The sequence below is a fragment of the Canis lupus genome, chromosome 3 (assembly GCF_048164855.1).
Source record: "Canis lupus baileyi chromosome 3, mCanLup2.hap1, whole genome shotgun sequence".
Classification (NCBI taxonomy): domain Eukaryota; kingdom Metazoa; phylum Chordata; class Mammalia; order Carnivora; family Canidae; genus Canis; species Canis lupus.
Genome location: NC_132840.1, coordinates 55284236 through 55305433, shown reverse-complemented (window position 1 = coordinate 55305433; position 21198 = coordinate 55284236). Strand labels below are relative to the sequence as shown.

Genomic DNA, 21198 nt, shown 5'->3' with positions numbered 1-21198 from the left:
CACACAGACACGCACCATCCCGGTTGCAGTGAGGTCGGAGGCTTCGGGGGCAGGGTCTCTGAAGGAACATTTAATCCACCTGCAAATAACTTTCTTTCTTTGGACAAAAAAAAAAATTAAAGGGAGACTGGAGACTCTTTGCGTTCACCGGAGCGAGCACGAAATGTTTTAACTTTCTGCACTTGTGTTTTCTCCCCGACTCACAAAAATGAAGCAATGGTCAGATGACCCAGAGGAGCTGTTTGAAATGCCAGGGAGCTCTAATGCTGTTAGAGATGGGGGGCCGGGGGGGCCCCACCTTTGCTTTTGGGAATTCCAGGCTGTCTGGGCCTACAACTTGGGGCTTAGAGCCAGGGGCTTGCTGTGAGCATGGCTTCCCAAGAAGATATTTATCTCCAAGGCTCTTGGGCCACCATCCAGCATGATCTGAATTCGGACCCGTGTAGATCCTGACCTGGGCAAGACCCAACCCTTGTCAGGCTTAGGCTCAGATGAGCAGCTGTAGTCCAGAAACCCCTCTGTGGCCACTGCCTAGCTTTTGGATGAAGCCAGAGTATCTTTTTCTCCACAAATCTGCCAGACATCTGGCACTTGCACGCAGGACCACTTATGGGACTTGTGGGCCTCAGTTCAAAATGAAAACACACAAGATGAAAACACGAGGGGCTTCTTGATGGGAACTGCTGAGAATTTTTAAATGGCAGCAGGAAAGCCTTGACCTGGAACCTGCCGTTCTGAGCATCAGGCCCGTGAAGCCAGCCCTGCTGGTGGAGAGGATACTTTTCTCCAAAATAAAACAGGTTCATAAAACAGGTTCCCAGCCTGTCTTCTCCGGGAGGAATCACTTAGGTTCCACATGAACAGGGATGAATCGAGTGGCTCCCGAGACACAGGAAAGCTGTCTTCCCAGATCTGTGGACTTAAGGCTGCCTCTGGTGGTTGTCAAGAGAAGTTTACATCCCAAACCTGCTAATCAAGGTGAGACTTCCCCCAGGAGATGTTGAGCAGGGACCAACCGAGAAGGTGGCCTTGGGCGACAGGACCCAGAAACACCTACAAGTGGCAGGAAGGTGTGAGCAGGAGCTTGACCAGGGAGAGAGAGGGCTCTGGGTTTTCAGAGACCGTACTTGGAAGGTATCCAGCCCTTTTACAGAAGAAACCAAAGTCAAAGTCTTGTAAACAACTGGTTGCACGTAGCTTTCTTGGGGATTTGGCAAGGGAATTTTAATCAGCAGGGGCCACTCAGGTGGGAGGCTCTGTCCCCACAGTTGAGAGGATCTCAGCTGGGCGTGGAAGGGCAGTAGTCAGTCACGTACCATAAGAGCAGGAAAGGCATGTCCCCTAGAGAGGCAGGAGGGAGCAGGGACTTGGTCATCTTGCCATTCGTCACACCTCCCTCTCCTCTGTTGCTGCAAGGAAGCGCAAGAGCCACATGTGGCCTCTCATGGCTCAGGGTGAGATGTCAGGAAGCCTCGGGGCCCTGGGAACCTGCAGACTACCCTTCTGGGGGCCCTGCCACTCTGCTTAAATGGCGTGGAGACACCCAGCTTCCTTTGCTGGTTTCCAGGAGGGACAGGTGCGGGCAGACAAGGGTGTGGTTCCATCTTACTATTTCCAACACTGGCTGGCCTTGGTGGCTCTGTCTTCCCTCCGAGCTTTGGGCAGCAGCTGTCCCCAGCCTTGGTGGGACCCTGAGAGAAGAGCCCAAGGAAGAGAGAGCTGTGAGGACAGATTCTGCTCGGAAGGACGTCTGTATAGTCCTACCAGGGAAATGTGGCAGGGGGGTAGTGGGACCAGGTACCTCCTGCCTGGCATGGAAAGAGAACGCTTCAAGGATCCTGACACCTGATTGGTGAGGAAAAACACTACTTGGCGGGTCCTGCTTCCTAATTGGTGAGAAAAACACTATGTGGCGGCCCCTGCATCCTGATTGGTAAGGAAAAACACTACCTGACTGATCTATTCTCTGGTTGATGAGCAAGAAGAATATGACCTAAAAGGTCCTGCCGTTTCTTTGGTGCAGAAAAGCATCTCTCAAAAAAAAAAAGAAAAGCATCTCTCAGAAGTTCTAGATCGTTCCCTTCTGCTCTCTTTTTTCTGGTGTCAACTCCTCAGGGCATGTTGGAACTCTAGGGGACATTTCCCAGCAAATGGAGACCCTGAGATCTTGGGGGGCAGGTGAGGGTGGGAGTGGGGACTAGCTGCAGGAGGTCAGATGTCAGCAGAGGGCTGTGTACCCTTGAGGTCTTCAGACAGGAGTCTCTCTGTCCCCACCACCTCCACCGAGTCTGCCCATCTGAGTGGGTTGCAGTCAGAGGCCTCTGAAGTCCTGGAGGCGTGCAGCCACCCCAGCCTCATGGGGCTAACCTCGGGGAGCTCCCTTGTAGCCTCCGATTGTGCACTTCTTTGCTCTGTTTTCCGAGGCATTTCACTGGGGAGCTGGGGCAACTGGCAGAGGCAATTCCTGACTCAAGACTGCAGGTGACCTGAGGGTACTTGGGAATGGCCACTGGGGTCCTCTTTACCCTTGACTTCCCAGGGCCTGGGAGGATCCCCAGGCAGGGGCCTGAGGCCACCCAGGTCCTGCTGGTGATTGGCTGGCTCCCTTTGGAGCAGGGGTGCGCCCAGACAAGAACTGCTTAGAGCAAAGGGCATTAGATTCCAAACGTTATTATGCAGTCCCCCCATTGGGGAAGTTTCATAGCAACAAATCGTTGGGTTCTTTCGCCCCTCCCCTGGTTTAGACCCAAACCGGGGCTGGCCAGGCTGGTGGACACAAAGGGCCGTAATAAACATGCCCAGGGAACAGGCGGCTGCACTCCGCGCCTATTCAGTGCAATTTCACAGCACTGGGAAGGCCTCATTATGGCGTGGGCCGCCGTCCTATACAAAGTCAGATGAGATGAATCTCTCCCTTTTCTCCGCAGAATGGGTTGTGAACGATCCTCGTCCTGGAATCTGTCAAAAGATAGGCGGTTTTGTTTACCATTTGTCTTCTTTATGGACTCCGGGGTGGGGGGTGGGTGAGGGGGGGCTCTTTCTCTTTGGAGCCGGCAGAGAAGACACTGCTGTTTGACCATTCCAGCCCTGTCTCTATTTGAGCGATATTAATTTATCATCTTCCCAAACCATCTGTGATGGATAAAGACGTTCTGGGCGTCTCCCGTGAACCGAATTGCGATGAGAGTTAGGAGGTCAACCACTTCGTCCAGCACCCCCCACCCCCCACCCCCACAAAGGGTCTGCTTGCGTCCCATCTCCCTGAACAGCTCCTTGCTTTCACCAGTTGTCCTGCACTCACCGCCTCCCCCTTCAAGGCCACAGTCAATGTGGCCCAAACGCAGGCCACCAAGAAGGTGTCCAGGTGGCGGGATAGAGGCACGCAGCGGTCCTCGCCGTCTTGGCCAGTGCACACCCATGGCTCCCAGTCACCCCCTGTTTCTTCTGGAAGCTCTGCTAGAGCTCGAGGAGGAAATGGGCACCTCAGGCCATCCCCCTGTAGCCCCCTGACCACTGTGTGGGCCTCTCCACGATTTTCTCACCCTCAATCCTCCACCTTCTCTAAAGGGCATCCTCTGTGTATGTCTCTCTTATTTCAGTCCTTGGCTGCACTTTGGAAACACCCGGAGATCTGAAAATGTGGACACCCTCAGAGATTCCGTTTTAATGAATGAGTCCTGATGAGACCCCCGTCCCACCCTTGCCCTGGGGCATAAGGAGTCAGGCCCGGGCGGGGTGCTGTGCTGGGGTTGAGAAGGGGGATGGTCACAGAGTGGGAGGGCAGAGAGATGAATTTAAATGTTATTTTAAGGTGCTCTTGATGATAACTGGGTGGGAGGGGATTGCTTAAAAAAAAAAAAATTTAATTTTGCGGGGCGATGCTGGGAGCTTAGCTAGTGCCTGCTGATGTTATAGTGTCCAGAGGAAGGCATAGGATTGGATGGTTATCACTGCTGGATTGTGTGTGTGTGTGTGTGTGTGTGCGTACACACGTGTATGCGTGCAAGCTAGATTGGATCATTCGATGGTTTTTTATTATTTTTTAAAAAATTTCAAAGTTCCTTTTAATTCCAGTGTTATTTTTTTACTTAAATTCATTTATTCAACACATGGTACATCATTAAGTTTCCGATATAAAGTTCGAGAATTCATCAGTTGTGTAGAACACCTGATGCTCATCGCATCTCGTGCCTTCCTTCATGCCCATCGCGAGGGGCCCCATCCCCCTACCCACCTCCCCTCCAGCCGCCATCAGTTTGTCTCCTAGAGTTAAGAGTCTCTTATGGTTTGTCTCCCTCTGGTTGGAGAGTTTAGTCACATCACAGCTAGGAACCTGGGTAACCCCTCCTTCTTCCTGACTCCAAGGTGGTGTCCATGTAGCCTACAAAAGCCAGAAAGCCTCAGGGGTGCCCTTTATTCTGTGGGTCCCACATATGACATCTCCATTTCGGGTCTGCGACTATGTTAGGAGTGCAGGGAAGAGGGTGGTCATTTCACGGGGCAGGGCCCTCATGTCTGCCACGGGTCCCAGCTTAGAGGGCAGCGACCATGACACAAGGAGTGCCCAGCACTCACGGGGACAGAGGAAACCGGAAGGAGATGAACCCCCTCCTCCCATGGAAGAGCCAACTCCAGCTGTGGCCTCGGTTGGCACTTCCTTCCCCTGTTCCTTGGGGACTTCGGCTGGGGGGTGGGGGTGTCAGAAATCCCGATCTCCGGATTTGGCTCCAGGTTCAAAGCCTGAAGAGCAGTAGGCAAGTCACGTGCCCTCCTGGGACCTCAGTCTCCTCATCTGTGAAATCGTGTTCAGATTTATGGTCTCTGAGTCCCGGCCAGCTTCTGCATTTCCACGTCCCACGTGCTCTTTTTAAACATTCAGAATTTTACGGGTCCCTGATAACTAAATGGGACCATGTCCTGTGTCAGTAACGCGTGTGACCCTCGAGCTTGGAGGAGCTGGCAGGGCCAGGAAATCCAGTGCAGAGTCTTTCTGAGCAGAGAGAGTTCCCATCCCCATGTGTGGCCCACACGGTGTCCTGCTCCTAAGACAGCATCTTTCAGGCTCCGCTGTGTCTCATCCCCGACTCCCTGGCCAGAGGCCTCATCCCACTGGGTGTCACCTGCTCTCACGGTTTCCACATGGACTTTCCTGGGGGGTGGGCTGCTCTTAAGCACAAAAGCCCCCTGATCTCTGAGCATCCCCAGTTAGTGGAGGGCACTTTACTTAGGGGTGTTGAGTAGAGAGGATATAGGAGAGGTCCCAGGCACACAGCACATACTCCACACCTGTTAGCTGTTAGGATTATTTGTCCAAGTAGAAGGAGGTTCGATAACCAGAGCCCCCTGCCCTTGCCAGCACGCACACGGAGCAGAGACTCTCTGGCGTGGACTCCATGCCCCAGTCCCCCCAGGATGGGGCAGGGCTCTGGGGATTTGCCCTAATGCTCTTCCACACTCTCCAGAAAGGATCGGCGTGTTTAGGGAGCCAAAAATGGTAAACGAGTTGAACAGCAGAGATGAGTGCTCAGTTGGTGCTTGTAGAGGCGCTGAGCGGAGAGGTGGAGTCAGGCTGTGTGCATGCAAAAAATATGTCTGAAACCGCCACTAAGAAAGACCTGGCAGCCTCTGAGGGGCTCCTTCCTGGCCTGGGGTGGGGAGGGGCTGCAAGGTCCCAGCTGGTCCCCACTGCCCCACTGCACAGGACTGAGGTGCTCTGGTGCCAACCTACTGTGCTGGTGTCCAGCCCCTACCTGCCTGGCCCAAGCCTGTGTTTGCACACACACACGCACATGCACACGCACGCACGCACGCTGTCTCTCCTTGTCTCCGTCTCTCCCTGGGAGCCATTCATAGGACGCATGCCTTTCTATTTCTGCTGTAAATCAGGTGCAGGAAGGCTCTGGTTAACTGGATCGCGGAGGGTCAAATTACCCAGTTTGGGATTATGGCGCTCCCCTCCCCTTCCACTTCCTGCTTTGGGCGCCTTGATCCCAAGGTGGCAGGGAGAGCAGAAGTAGGGCAACTTGAAACATTTATTCTTTGGTGCCTTGTTAGCACCTGCTAGGAGAGAAGAAAATGTAGCTACGGAGGAGGAAGACTCAGACAGCTGAGATGCACTTTGTGCATCACCTCCGGACGTCAGTTATCCTTGCTTTCTCGTGAGCATGGAGGATTTGGGAGTGAGGGGTGTTCCCCATGGGGGTTGCTAGTGATCTAGGATGTGAGAGGATTTCTTTCTTGCCTGCCCACTTCCCCTCCAGGGTGGGGATTTGGCCCCCATGAGAGCACTGATTGAGCAACTGTTTATTGAGCACCTGCTACATGCAGGAGAGGGGCGGTTACAGTGATGACAGAGGCAGACACATTCCCTTGGCGCTCACTTTCTGGAGGGAGGTCAGCGGTCAATAAAGGAGAAAAAGTGAGTAGAAGATTATGTAGATGGTGGGAAGTCACCCGGAGGAAGCACACAGGGCAGTGAGGAAGGGGGATGTGGTGGTGCAGGGAGCTGCTCTGCAAGGTGGCTAGGGGTCACAACCTCCCTGAGGACAGAACATTTGAGGCCAGACCCGTGATGTGAGGAGTCAGCAGCCTTGAAGAAGCTGAGGGAAGTGCAGTGCCAGCATCTGGAAGCAGGGAAGGGAGCCGAGGCAAGGGACGGGACCAGCTCCCATTCCAGCAGCTCTGGAAGCCACGAACAAGCAGGCAGTCAGGAGAGGAGACGAACAGCCGGGCAGTCAGGAGAGGAGACGCTTGAGTGACACATCTGGCTTACATAGTAAGGTGCTCCTTCTGTGAGATGTGCCGCAGATGGGAGAAAATGCTTGTGTCACACACCGGACATGGGACGTGATTCGCAACACACAAAGAACGCTCCAAACTCAACAGTAAGAAAACAGACCACTCCGTTAGGAATGGATGAAATACCTGAACAGGTACTTACCAAAGATGCACCGATGGCAGCTGCATGTAGAAGCTGTCACTTGTCATTTGGGGAATACAGATTAAAACCACGAGATATAATTGCACACCTATGAAAACATCAAAAATGCAAAGTACAGACATTTTCATGTGTTGGCGAGGAACTCTCACGCCCTGCTGGTGGGAAGTCAAAGTGGCACAGCTGGTCTGGAAAACAGTTTTGCAGTTTCTTGCAAAATTAAACGTAGATCTGCCCTAAAAACTTGCAGTCTGTGAACCATAGGGCACCACTGGGCAATTTACATAAATAAACTATTGATGGACACAGCAGCCCAGACACATCTCGGGTGCATTTGGCTGAGTAAAGGAGGCCAGTCCCAGACTATGAACCATCCGTCTGTCCGGAACTGTACACACCAGTACCAGGATATGATGTTCTGAGAAGGCGAAGCTAGAGGGACAGGACGGATACGTCGCCACCAGGAGTCGGAGTGGGGGTGCTGGCCACAGAGAAGCATGAGGGACTTCCTGAGAGAGTTGGAATGTTCTTTATGCAGCCTCCTTCTCCCTGCGTGCTCACATGGTCCTCCCTCCATCCTCATGTCCTTTCTGTATAAGGGCACCAGTTGTATCAGATTGGGGCCCTCCCTAGTGACCTCTTTTTACTGTCCTCACCTCCTCAAAGACTCTCTCTCTAGATATAGTCACACTCTGAGTCTGCATGCATGATAAAACCCAGAGAACTGGACAGCGACAAAAGTGATGTTGCTGCACACACGTGAAATGATGGCAAGGGTGGTGAGAAGCTGCTTCCATAAAGCTTTATGATGCCGGGTCCTTGGACCTCTTGTTCTTTGCAGGTTGGGTCACGTTCTCTGCTCCTCCTGCCTGGCCTCCCAGAGCCCCACCCTGCGGGTCTGCCACCTTGTGTCAGCCACCTCCCCCAATACCGTTCTGGAATACCTCAGCAGCCTTGGCCAGCTTTCATGTTGCCCTTCTTGGTGGCCAGTCCCCCTCACTTCACTTGGGGAGCAGAGGAGAAGCAGGTTTTTAGACACCCCTTACTTAGTGCTTGACATTTGTCCTCTCCCCATGCCACCTCTGAGACACGGGAACCCTTCAGATCTGAACCTGATTTTCTCTGAAGACGTTGGTCCTCATGTGCTGCTCTCCCCTGCATGGAGCATGCTCTGATCCTCCTCCCTCTCCTGATGGTCCTCCCTTCCAGCTCCTCCCCTCCTCTTCTTATCTCACTCTTCCTCCTCCCCCTTGTCACCTTCCTCCTCCTTCCTACTTCTCCTTCCTCCTCTATCCTATCCCATCATCCTCCTCCCCTCCTCCTCCTCCCCCTCCTCCTCCTTCCTTATCACTCCTCCTCCCTCACCCTCCTTCTCCTCATCCCCTTCCTCCTCTTTCCTACTCCTTCCTCCTCCATCCTCTCCTACTCTCCTCCTCCTCCCCCACTCCATGGTCGGCTCTGGGGAGCAGCCCCGTTCACTGGCAGCATGAGCAGGACACCTGAGCTGGTTGTCCATCTTCCCACGAGGCCAGCGATGGGCCTGGGGAAAGAAGACATGAGTCAGGGCTTGGCACAAGATGTGTCCGTGCACTAGGGCAGGCAGAATAAGGTACCATGGGCCGTAGGGCTCTAAGAGGAGATGTTTATTTCCCCCAGTTCTGGAGGCTGGAAGCAGGAGACCAAGGTGTTGGCAGGGCTGGCTTCTTCTGGGGGCCTCTCTCTGGGGCTCGCGGGTGGCCTCCTTCTCCCTGCGTGCTCATGTAGTCCTCCCTCCATCCTCATGTCCTCTCCGTATAAGGGCACCAGTCATATCAGATTGGGGCCCTCCCTAGTGACCTCTTTTTACCGTCCTCACCTCCTCAAAGATCCTCTTTCCAGATACAGTCACACTCTGAGGTGCTGGGGGTTAGGACACCACTCGGGATGCAGTTCAGTCCCTAGTGCGAGGCCAGGCCCAAGCCTCCGGACTGGCTGGATGGCTCCCCCTTCCTGCCTGGAGCAGCCCCATGGAGCCTGGGATCCCAGCCAGCTCCCCTCTCCCCCACGAGCATGTGCCCTGGGGCGTCCTGCCTAACCCCGAGGCCCCCCCCGGAGTCAGGTGTGCAGGAGAGGTAGCCAGATCTCCTGATAGGAGCCAGGATGGATTTCCCAAAGCCACCATGGGAGCCGCAGTGCAGGAGGCCGGGCTGGGACATGCATCCCCTCCTGATGGAGGCCGTGGGTCTTCAGGGCCTGGGATGGAGGGCATCCAAAGGAGCTGGATGGCAGTGCTTAGGACTGGTGGCTGGGGTCAGGACTGTCTGCCTTTGGGGTCAGCTTTGCCAGGGCTCTCTGTGTGCTCCTCTCACCAGGAGATGCCAGCACAGCCCAACAGCCCACAGTGCTGGGGCAGGGTCACCCGTGGGTGTGGATGGAAGGCCTGGTGCACCAGCAGCCTGAGCCCCTTCCCTGTCCTCTGGGCCAGGACTGTGGTGACCTCTAGCAGGAGGGGGTGGGGTGGGGGTGGGGTGCTGCCTGGGACCTGGAAGCCACAGACCAAGCATTGGACTGGTGAGCAGAAGGTGACTTTAGTGAGTATGCAGACCTCTGTCCTTACAGATGAGGCACTTGTGAGCCAGAGAGAGCGAGGCACTGACCCAGAGTCACACAGCAGTCCTGGCAGGATGGGCCTAGACCCGGGTCTGCCGATGCCTGTATGAAACCTCGCCTGTGTGCCCCATGCTGGCTGTCCCTGAATGACGGGGGCTCCCCTCTGCAGGCTGGGAGGCACTCCAGCCCGCTGCGCGCGTGAGAAACCTAATCCTGCCGCCTTCTCAGGGTCCCGAGCTTCCGTCTGGTCTCACCTTTCTCTTTATGGACAAAGCCCCGGGTGGATTGTTTCCCATGACCAGGTGCTGCCTGCCCCGTGCAGACAGGGTGACCTGCCCTGAAAGGATTGACCTCCTCCGAAAGAGTGGCCGACTTCCAGGGAAACAGGAGTCACCAGATGGGCTTCCGGGGGCGGAAGGCGCTCTGCCCCAGGCCCCTTGCACAGGGGAAGACCTGCACACCCTTCACTTCCACATCCCCCCCCCCACACACACACATGCCCCTGTGCAGTCCCGCCCCTCCGCTGCCCTGCCTGCTGTGTTGCCAGGTGAGCTTGTGCGTGTTTGCATCCGTGTGGGTCTAAGCAGCTCTGTGTGAACACGAGTTTGTGGAAATTTGTGTGTGTTTCCAGGTTGAGGGATCCCTTTGGCTTTCTCACCCTAAGGGCCAGGGTCTGGTGTTTCCTTCATAGCTGGTGGGCTCAGCCTCCCTTCCTTGGACATTGCCAGCAGCTTGCCTCGTCCTAGGTTGCAGATTGTCACCCATTACTTGTCCCCACACCTAAAAGCTCACCTGTCTTTGTGCAGAGGCTGTCCCTTGGGGCTCTCCCTACTTGAGGGTTTAGGGGGAAGGTCCATGCTTTGGGGCTGTTTTGCTTGGCACTGAGAATGAGAGCAATGCAAGTCTGCTAGGATTACACTTGGCCCCCAGGTAACAGAAAGCCCGCCCAGCCAGGTAAGCAGGGATTTTTCCTTGCAGAACGAGAAGTGCAGAGGGGGGTTGAGAGTCTCCACGATGCCCTCAGAGATGAGGCCCCTTCCACCTTCCTCTGGGTGTTTCCTGGGCAGCCCGCAGTCTCTTCTGTGGTGGTGCTGACTCCACAGGCTGCTGGGGGGGACCCGAGGGGACAGCAAATGAGAGCGCATGGATGCGCTCAGGTGTTCCCAGGTATCTGGGCTCGAGGAATGCTGGGCTCTGGTGACAGTCCCGCTGCCCTGGAGGTGACCTGAGCACCCTTCTGAGGCCCCCAATAGCTTCTCTTCCCAGAACGGTGCCCTTTTTTTTTTTTTTTTTCATGGAAAGACATCCAGCCTGCGGCCTCTGCCAGATGAGGCAGAGGGGCCAATTACTCACAGTCTTTGCAGAATCCTGGGAGAAAGACTGGAAACCAAGCAGCGAAGCACCCCCCACCCCCGGCTTTAATCAGAGGATGGGCTCGTAGGAAGTGCCGGCTGCCCCGCTGTCCCCAAGGATAGCCCTGGGCTCTGCCGACGTCAGCTGGCGCCTGGCTCCTCCCCGGCGGCACGCCAGCCTGGGCAGCTGACAGGTCACCAGCTGCGAGGGGCCACGGGCAAGGCCTGTGCAGCCCTCCTGCAACACCAGCCCCCCGCCCCTCCCGGAGAATGTGCTCTGGACAGCTCCTGCTTTGGGAAAGGTGATCTGTGCCTCTGGGTGACTTGGCTCTGACCCCTCGATGCCTGAGCAACCTTTGGTGACCTCCTCCCCGCCAAGCACTAGGCCCCAGAGCTTCCTGGCACACAGCTGTGTTCCGTCAGCACGGAGGGGAGGAGGTCTTGGCACGGATCTCGGCATTACCAGCAGGCTCGCACAGCAGGCCACGGGAGGTCGGCTGGCATGAGCCTCTGGAGTCCACATCCTCCCGGCCCCTGTGCCTTTGCTGTGCTTGGGACAGTGGGGTCCTGGGCTGTGGCCTTAGAGACGCCTCCCCTGCCCCTGCAGCCTTACTACCGCAAGCCCAGATTCGAGGGCACAGGGAAGGGTTAGAGGGCTTCTCCAGACATCTCCCCCTCACAGCATCGTCCCCAGCTTGCAGCAGGCTGGGTCTTTTCTTACAACGAAAGAAGAGGAAAAGAAAGGTGAGAGCAGTTGAGCACGACTGAACTTGAATTTAGGGTAGATTGAAGAAGACACGTCCCTAACAGGATGAGGTACTGCTGTTTACAGGGACGAGAGGGGGACAGTTCTATTTTTTCCCCGTGGATCCTGCAACAGGAGAAGCCTGCTGACAGGACCCCACCACTTGCACACACACAGGGGTGCATCCCCGGGGTGGCACCCCTGCCCTGCTCAAACCTGACCTGGGCACCCATGACAGACAGGACCCCCACCCAGAGAGCTTCCAGAAGCTCCCACATGTCCAGACACAACGTTAACAATTCCTCACATTCCTCTCCTCTCTGCCTCCCGCTTCTGACTTCTTGACTTCTCCTGGTCAGCCCCTCAGGGGTGGGGGGGTCCCCCAGGGGCTGACTGTGGGGGGCCGCGTTCTCACCAGCAGACTCGTACTTCACCAAGCAGTGCTGCCTGGACATTCTGCTCACACTTCTTTTCTGGGGTGTTTTCTTCCCATTTGGAGCAGAAACACTTAGCAGCTTCCTGCAGACGGCTCTTCACCCCCGCGCCCTGCCTCCACGCCCCACACCCGGGCTTCCCTGGGGAGAGGAGTGGACAGACGGGGTAGGCTGCACATCTGCCTACCTCATCCTGCCCCCCCACCCGCTGCCACCTGCACCCCGAGCCTACCTCTAGATTCCGGGAAGCGGGACTTGGCTGGGACCTCGGGTGTCCCATCTTTGCTGGTAGAGTCACTCTCACCTGAGCAGCCGGGGGTCGGTGGGAATCTTGGCTGCTATAGTAAAACACCACGGACTGGGTGGTTGAGACGATGAGCGTTGTATTTCTCCCAGTTCTGGAGGCTAAGAAGTGCAAGAGCAGCACACCCCAGATCCCGTGTTTGGGGAAGGCCAGCTTCCTGGCGCAGGGGATGGCCTTGCTGTGTGCTTGTGCACAGAGATCTCTCTATTTCTCTTCTTAGATGGATGCCAGTGCCATCCCGAGGGCACCAGCTTCCAAGATGTCATCTAAACCTGCTCATCACCCAAGGCCTCACCCTTAACCCCGTTACACTGGGGTTGAGGGCCTGGGCGTGAATTTGGGGCAGGGTTACAAGCTTTTCATCCACCCATAGTAGTGGGGATGTCCTCCCCAGAGTCCTCTGGGATTACGTCCTTGGAACACAAGGAGGGGAGCTTGGGGTGCAACATGCCAGGCCAGGCAACCCCAGCTTTCTAGCGTGTTCCAAACCAGGAAGGGTGTAGGGCCTGCTCCAGCCGCTATATGGCGTCTCCCTTTCTGTGAGGCCCCCTGGGAGGTTCCTTCTCCCACCTGGAGGGTAGGGATGGAGGCCTGGGGCCTGGGGAGGCACAGACTTACCCTGTGGAGATTCTGATTCCTCCGCTTGTGATCAGCCTGTGGCCTTTGCCTTCCCGAAAACATCCTTGAGTGTGGGCCCTCCTCTCGGGGCTTTGGAGGGTTCCCCCCTGTTCTATTTCCTGGATGCCTTGAGCCTTTCAAGGTGGTCCATTCTGATTTTCATGCCCCATTTCCAGGTGCGCAGGTGGCCAGTTATCAGAGCTTCTAGAATATGTGTGTGGGCTTGACTGGGCCTGCCCCCTCCCCATCCCCAGGGTGGGGTCCATGGGGCGCCCCAAAGCAGGGAGGGATTCCCAGGGAGAGGTTGGCCATTCCCTGCCACCCTCTGACCCTCCTGTTGGGTGTCATCCACAGCCTGCGATTGCCACCCCGTGGGCGCTGCTGGCAAAACCTGCAACCAGACCACCGGCCAGTGTCCCTGCAAGGACGGCGTGACGGGCATCACCTGCAACCGCTGTGCCAAGGGCTACCAGCAGAGCCGCTCGCCCATCGCCCCCTGCATAAGTACGTGCATGCGAGGTTCCCCAGGCTTCAGCTGGGCTGTGAGGGAGGGAAGCCTTCTATGAACCCCGACTGCTGATGTGCAGCTGGTCGAACGCTTGTTGATGTGGTGCTGTGTGTCCGGGGCCCTGTGCTCAGCGGAACCCCATGGGAGACCCCCCGCCCCACACCGCCAAGCCTGTGGGCTTCTTGCAGAAGCAAGAGCTGGGAGCTCAGCAGAGCTGGACCTGGGGTCACTGTGGCTGCTGCGGCGGGAACCCCAGGATCCTCATGCCCTGGCAGATCCAGAGCAGAAGGGGCTGACACTTTGAGCTCCCATGTATCCTGAGGGCCGTGAGGGCCATGCATGGGTCCTGGGGGGCCCCCTTGGACCAGCTATGAGCCCGTTAGTTCCTGGAACAAGAGGACAGAGTATGTGAGATGGCAGGAGTCCCTCAGGGGCCCTGGCTCAGAAGGGACTTCATATTTCACACCTGGTAGGATCATCCCAGGTGTTCTGAGTGGATACTTAGCCTTGCTTGGAAGTCAGGCCTGGCTGGGAACTGGGCCCCCCACCCCACCACCTACCCCCACCCCCTGGCCTTGGCTTTCTTGATTCCTTGTGGAAGGCTGACCCAACCCAGCAGGGAGAGCAGAAAAGAGGAGTGGATGCCAGCAAAGTGGGCAGACCTGAGGGACGGAGTCCGCTTCTCTAGACCAGGGGTTTGCTGATCCCCAGGGCTTTGACCCACTGCCTGTTTTTGCGGGGCTCCGTGTTTCTATTTAATAGTCTTTTCCTGATGGGAACCAAGATCAAAGTTTATGACACGTGGAACGATTGAAGTGAAAAGTGGAGTGTCCGTAAAGCTTGATGGGGACACAGCCATGCCCTCTGTGTACCTGCTGTCTGTGGCTGCTTTGAGCCACTCACACGACTGGGTAGCTGTGGTGGAGACCGTGCGACCCGTGCAGCTGGGCGCATTGACACACTGGAGAGTCCTTGGACCCAAGGCATTCACAGGGGTCGGGTAACGGCAGATACCCCAAATCCCAGCCCCTGGGAAATTGAGCTGAGTCTCCACCCCGGGGCAGAGCACCTTGAAGCAGTTTTTGTGACCACCTCTACTTGTCGGAGTCTCACGGTTTGCCAAACCCCTTCTTCCTCTTCCATCTATCCCAAAAAGCTGCAAAGTGAACATTTTTAGAAAGCCGTGAGGAAACCCAGCGCAGCCATCAGGGGTTCTGAAAACATAAGAAAACCAAGGGAGCTCAGAAGTGGCTGGACCTGCCACTTCAAAGCCCCAAGGGGAAGGATGTTGAAATGAAAGCTGGTGATCCAAGGTTCAGAGACGGGAACTTTGGGAAGCGGGATTTCCCGCTCTCCGACCTGCTCTGTGCTTTCTCCCTTCCTTTGGCAGACGCCAAGGCATTCCCACTGACCATCGGAAGACCTGGCTCTCCACCCTGGGGTTTCTGGGAGCTCTTCCTTGTGCCCTGGGTGGGGCTGCTTTGTGCCAGTGTTGTCACAGCTCTGGCAGCCGGGCCCTCCGTGCACATCCCGGAGCTGGCCCCCCAGGCGCCAGGGGTGGGCAGCTCTGTGGCTCGGTGGTCCCTGGCCCAGCCCCGTTGCTGCACAGACCTGGCCATCAGGACCAAGCAGCCCCTGAGGGCTACGAGAGGGCCTGTCCCAGGTCCGCTTCTTCCTGAGCTGCTGTGACAGAGCCACCGGTGGCTTGTCGCTGATAAATTCCCCTGGGGGCAAGAGCTGACTATGAATGGAGGGCTGGGTCTCAGGCACGGCCCCCAGGCCCCAAAGGCCCATCTCGACCCACCAGGTCTCAGCTGATCCCGTCTGGAGGTTGAGGGGGATCTTAGCCCAAACCAGTTGGTAGCCTGAGTCTGGGGCATTCGTGGAGACCTCTGTGGCCCCCGCTGGGGGAGCCCTCAGGGACTCTTGGTCGATGCCTGAGCATCTTTCCCAGACACTGGCTGAACCTCTTTTCCTCTCCTGAGCACAGGGCGGGGTCAGGAGCTAATAGGAAAGAATTGCCGTTCTAGGTAGGAAGGCAATGACCCCGGTAAAGTGCACACTTCTCTCGGGCCCTTGGATCTTCCTTAGTATGTTCCGGCTACCGGGAAAAGTGGGAGACCGTGGGAACCTGGGCCAGGGGTGCGGACCCACACTCTGCACACGTGGGGCACCTCCCAGCCCCTGGCATGCCACCCCTGCCACGGGAGCCCTCCCTGCCAGCCAGCGGAGGTCAGAGAGGAGCAGTCGCATCCTTATGGGGGGCTGGGGAATGCCTCTGCTGCCCCAAGGGCCCAGCCCCGTGATGACACACACACCGACACACCGTGCAGGGGGGCCACTCCTGTCCCTGCTGGGTGGAGGGACAGCATCCAGAGAGAACAAGGCCCCTGTGCCGCCTTCCTCTGCCTCCCTGACCCTCCTCCTCTGGGGCTGAGGAGTAGGGAAGAGAGAAGGGCCTAGGGAGGAGTTTGTGCTCTGTTCATCCTTTTCTAATGTCAAAAATAACATCTTCTTGCCTCATTTTCTCTTCTCCCCGTCCGGAACCTTGCAGAGATCCCCGTGGCACCCCCGACCACTGCAGCCAGCAGCGTGGAGGAGCCAGAAGGTAGGCGTGTCCCACTTTGCCACAGGGAGGCTGGGGTTGGGGGGAAGGGGAAGGGACCAGAGGTGCCAGACTCCTGAGAACCACTGTCATCAGGGCATGCTGGGCGTGCGTGGTACCCCTCCCCCCCACCCGGGGCTGGATTGAAGAAGATGGAGCCACTGGGCATTGTTTTTTGATGCTACCACCAAGAATAAAACGGAAAGGGGGGGCTTCCTTGTGCCCCCAGGCTAGATTCTCACCCAGGCCTGAGACCCTCGAAGCTGTACCCCTCCTGCCCATCCACCCCGGGCAGCAAGCTGCCTGCATGTCCAGCACCTTCTGATCTGGGCTGCAGAGACGGCAGGAGGTGGCGATGGGATAAAAAAGGCATTCCGAGCATGGGGGTCTGCAAACAGGATCCGGGGCCGGGGGAGGTCTCGGTCACACCCTCACCGCCCCACACTCCTGCCTGGAATCGTGCGCCGTGTCACAGGCCCCTGGGCAGAGTGGGCAGGTAGCAGAGGTCACAGCCAGTGTCACTCCACATTCGAGTTGGCGAGATGGAGATGGTGCGATACTGTTTGTTGTTGGTGTCACATCAGGATTTTCGGAAGGAAGGTACTCCCCACACCCCCACCCCCCGCCTACCCGCTGGTAGGTCCTGATTTATAATCATTAATAAAGTAGCGTGTAGATCATTTAACTGTAATCGTGAGAGCTGGGTTTTGGGAAAATATTTGGGTAAGTGTATTTCACTATAACCCATTGCCCTTGTAGTCCTGTGTATTTTATTTTTGCATTTAGAAGTATTGCTGTGAGAGGTGCCCTGGGGGGCTCAGTGGGTGAAGTGTCTGCAGACCTGTGGCTCGGAGCATGATCTCAGGATCCTGGGATCGAGCCCCGCATCGGGCTCCCTGCTCATCCAGGACCCTGCTTCCCCCCACCCTCCCCTTGCTTGTGGTCTCTCTTTCTGTGAAATAAATAAATAAAATCTTTTTTAAAAAGAAAAGTAGTATCACCCAATACTTGGGAGGTGAGATGGAGGGAACTTTTTCTGTAAAAACATAATTCAAAGGAACCTCCCAATTAGCCCAGCTCTGGGGTTGTGGGGGAAGCAGTTTGGAAGCTGGAAGATGTCCCCCCACCCCTTTTTAAAAATATTTATTCACGAAAGACACAGAGGCAGAGCCACAGGCAGAGGGACAAGCAGGCTCCCTAAGGGGAGCCTGATGCGGGACTCGATCTGAGGATCCCGGGATCATGCCCTGAGCCGAAAGGAGATGCTCAACCACTGAGCCACCCAGGTGCCCCAAAACGCTTCCCTTTAACAGAGTCTTAGCTTCCTCCTTGTGACGTGAGACACATGCTCCTCAGGGCGGCCTGCACAGCTCATGTCCAAGGGCACTACAGGTCACGGCCTCTCTCTTGCCCCCCAGTTTCTGGGCTTTACAGCTTGACTAGGCCTCTTGCAGTGATTTGGAACTTTTCTTTCTTCCAAATCAGAAATGAAAAGAAGAAAATTAGAAGGCAAAAAAAAAAAAAATCATATAAAACATGCATGCAACCGTCTCTGTTCCAGCAGGGAAAAGTCTCCTGAGTAACTACTTAGAAATACTTGTAGCATCCTGCTTAGAAAAGTCTTTCTTAGCAGTTTTTTAATTTCATTACTGTGAATTTCCTTTCTTTTTTCTGTGCTTTTAAAATCATGATTTAGGGATGCCTGGGTGGCTCAGTGGTTGAGCATCTGCCTTTGGTTCAGGGTGTGATCCCGGGATCCTGGGATCAAGTCCCGCATCAGGCTCCCTGCAGGGAGCCTGCTTCTCCCTCTGCCTGTGTCTCTGCCTCCCTCTGTGTGTGTCTCTCATGAATGAATAAATAAAATCTTAAAAAAATAAATAAACAAAATCATGATTTAAGGGTGCCTGGGTGGCTCAGTGGGTTAAGCATCTGCCTTGCCTTTAGCTCAGGTCATGATACTGGGGTCCTGGGATCGAGTCCCGCATCGGGCTCCCAGCTCAACGTGACATCTGCTTCTCTCTCTCCCTCTGCCCCTCCCCTTGCTTGTGCTCTCTGGTGCTCTCTCTCCCTCAAATAAGTAAAAAATAAATAAAATCGTTTTTAAAAATCATGATGTAAATGGAAGCAGGCATCAAATAAACACCCTTACAAAGTGCTTTGCTCACAGAGAGGTGAGTGGGCGGATGTGATGCTTGTCGGGGTGCCCATGGCTGTGGCCAGACCCTTTCTGACCTTCTCTCGGGCTCTCCGGATGACCAGGATCTCCGGTGCTCCCTCCAGAGAGCTGAGGCCACTCCCAGGCCAGGAGCGCCGGACTCTGGAGCGGCCACCACACAAAGCCCAGCTCGCCTGTCTCGGCAGGCTGGGACATCGTGGGCAGGAGGCCAGGGGGCCCCCCGGAAAATGGGCCTGGGAGCTCATACTTCCAAGCCTGTCGATTCTTGCAGTGTTTGAATAGAGAAGGCCTCTGTGCCAGGCTGCCTGAGAAAAGCTTGTTTACTTTTGCCTGCGTAATGGAGGAGAATTAATAAACCGAGAATTTGTCCTGAAAGCTGATGGACATAACCTCACCCTGAACCCATCCCCTTGGAGGGCCAGCTCACTGGGGGAACTCTGTCCACCTGCTCACTAAGCTGGCTGGGTCCCTCTGTCGGGGCAGGGAGGTGAGGAATGCCTTGACTGTGGGAGGTCGGGGGGCCCCCCTGTGTAGGGGGTGGGGGCCCAGGAGGAACCGGGTTGGAAGGGGATGAGGACCACCCACTCCAAACCCATCTACTATGGTCATAGAGACTTCCATCCCCAGGGGGACTAAAAGAGGGCCACCTGCCTTCCCTTGCCCTCCATCAGCCCCGAGTGGATGTTGATCTATCTTCACGTTTGTTTGCTTCCTCGGAAGAAGCGGGGTTTGGAGCTGGGAGATCTGGGGTTGATTCTCCCCTGGCCTTGAGGCCTTGGGTGCCACGTAGGTGTCTCCTGATGGCCTCCCCCAAAGAATGAGATCATGCCCCGGATGAGAGCAGCGGGGGCCCTTTCTGCCCTGCTTCTCCTGCTAGGGATGACCTTGCCCTCCTGCTGGGTTGCCTTCCCCTTCAGGAATGCCTGCTGGCTCTCTTCCTGCCCGTTGATAGGCTTCATCCTCTGCCCCTTCCAGAGCTCTCCTTGGGCAAATGGTTGACAACTGGCTGGGGAAGGCCTGGTTTGTAGCATTTGCCACTTTCCCTGCTGTAAGCACTCGCCCTGTGGCTGGTTCCCCCCACCTGGGGCCCTGTGAAGTGCCCCCTGCACCTGCTCTGGAGGTGCCCCCCGCCACCTGCTGGGTGTCCTTGTCACAGCTCTCCCAGCGGCCCATATCAGACCCTGAACCTAGCAGAGACCCTGACCCTTGAAAGTCAGAAGCCAGGTGATGGTCAAGTGCCTGACCTCATGATAGCCCAAAGGTGGAGACAGCCCACGTGTCCATTGCTGCACAACTGGGTAGCCTCAGTGTAGCACATCCATACATGGTGGACTAGTATTTGGCCACGAGAGGGAATGAGGTACCAATAGGTGCTAACTTGGATGAGCCTTGAAGGCAGTTTGCAGAGTGAGAGAAGCCAGAGATAAATGGCTTTGCGGTGTATGATTCCATGTATATGAAATGCCCAGAATGAGCAAATCCAGACACCAGAAGTAGATTAGTGGTTGCCAGGGACTGGGAGCAGGGAGGGATGGTGAGTGATGTTTGACGGACACAGGCTTTCCTTTTGGGGTGGCGGGAAGGTTCTGGAAGTAGACAGTGGTGCTGGGGAATACTGGGAATGTGCTTCCTTGCCACCAAATTGCCCCATTGAGAAGGGATAAAAATGGTACGTTTTATGTGTGTTTTACCACAATTTAAAAAAAAGTCAAGTACTAAAGGATCAAGAGTCCAAGAGTGAAGTGAATCTGGTTTGCTTGGGGTGGGCTGAGTGCCATGAGGACAGGGCCTGGGGAGCGAGAGGCAGTGGGGGACATGCTTGCCCTCCTGTCCCCTGGGTCACTGGGGGTGTCTTTTAGCACCTGCTCACTTCGTCTCCACACAGGCATAGCCCAGCCAGTGCAGGGAGATGGCAGACGGTCTCTGGTTCTTTCCAGATGTACAGCAGTAGCCATGGTCCATCCTGTTATGTAGAAAAGGTCTGGCCACACGGCCTACATCCGCTCTTTCTCCTTTTGGGGTCCTCAGGGAAGGATGTGTTCCTTGGGCCATCAAGTATTCCTGGTGTCGGAGAAAGGGGGCATGACCCTGGGGTCCTGGGATCGAGTCCTGCAACGGGCTCCCCACAGGGAGCCTGTTTCTCCCTCTGCCTTTGTCTCTGCCTCTCTCTGTGTCTCTGATGAATAAATCAATACAATCTTATTGGTTTTTTAAATTTTTTTTATTTTTTATTTATTTTACAATCTTAAATTAAAAAAAAGATTCTGGCTAAATGGAGAGGGGAAGGAAATGACATTTATGGAATGCTTGCTCTGTGCTAGGCACTCTTCTCAATGATTAGCCGTTAATCACCTGCTCCCCCCACATGAGATGGGTACTCATATTAGACCCCATTTTTTTTTTACACGTGAGAGACAGAGTCACAGAGGGATGAATACCGATAAGTACCGATAAGCAGCACAGCTAGCCTTCCAGCCAAGGTCTCCTGGCCTCAGAGTCTGCAAGTGGCATTGACCTCTGTGTCATCCTGTCTCCAGTGAGTTATGCTGGTTGGCCAATTTAGGGTAATCTTTAAATATATCTTCCTGATGGTTTGGTAGCATCCTACCAAGAGAGAAGACAAATGGGTACGTCTGTAGGGATTGAAAAGCCAGGGTAGAGATAGAGGAGCAGCCAGTTAAAAGCTTCTGTTTTTTGCAGGTGCCCATTACGTTGGCTTTGGGAGTGAGACTGGTTGGCATGTAAGGTTGGGGCGGCTGAGGCCACAGGTTCTGGACACAGGGGGTCATGCAGAGCTGTCCCTTTGGTCACAAGACGGCCCTGAGAGAGACGGGGCAGATGGATCAGCTTATATGAGAAAACAGTTTGGGTGGGGGGAGCAGGTGGCTTTCTCACACAGAGGATGACACTCGCATCCTAAAAACATGCTG

The 21198-nt window shown here is 55.6% G+C and overlaps 1 protein-coding gene across 1 annotated transcript in view; it reads left to right on the top strand.

The window, feature by feature from the left end:
* Positions 1 to 21198, top strand: part of NTN1 (netrin 1) — a 171207-nt gene that overhangs the window by 109550 nt on the left and 40459 nt on the right. Inside the window, exons 4-5 of the mRNA XM_072821155.1 lie at positions 13334 to 13483; positions 16042 to 16095. Coding sequence (XP_072677256.1) covers positions 13334 to 13483; positions 16042 to 16095 — 204 coding nt within the window. The remainder of the gene's footprint in view (positions 1 to 13333; positions 13484 to 16041; positions 16096 to 21198) is intronic.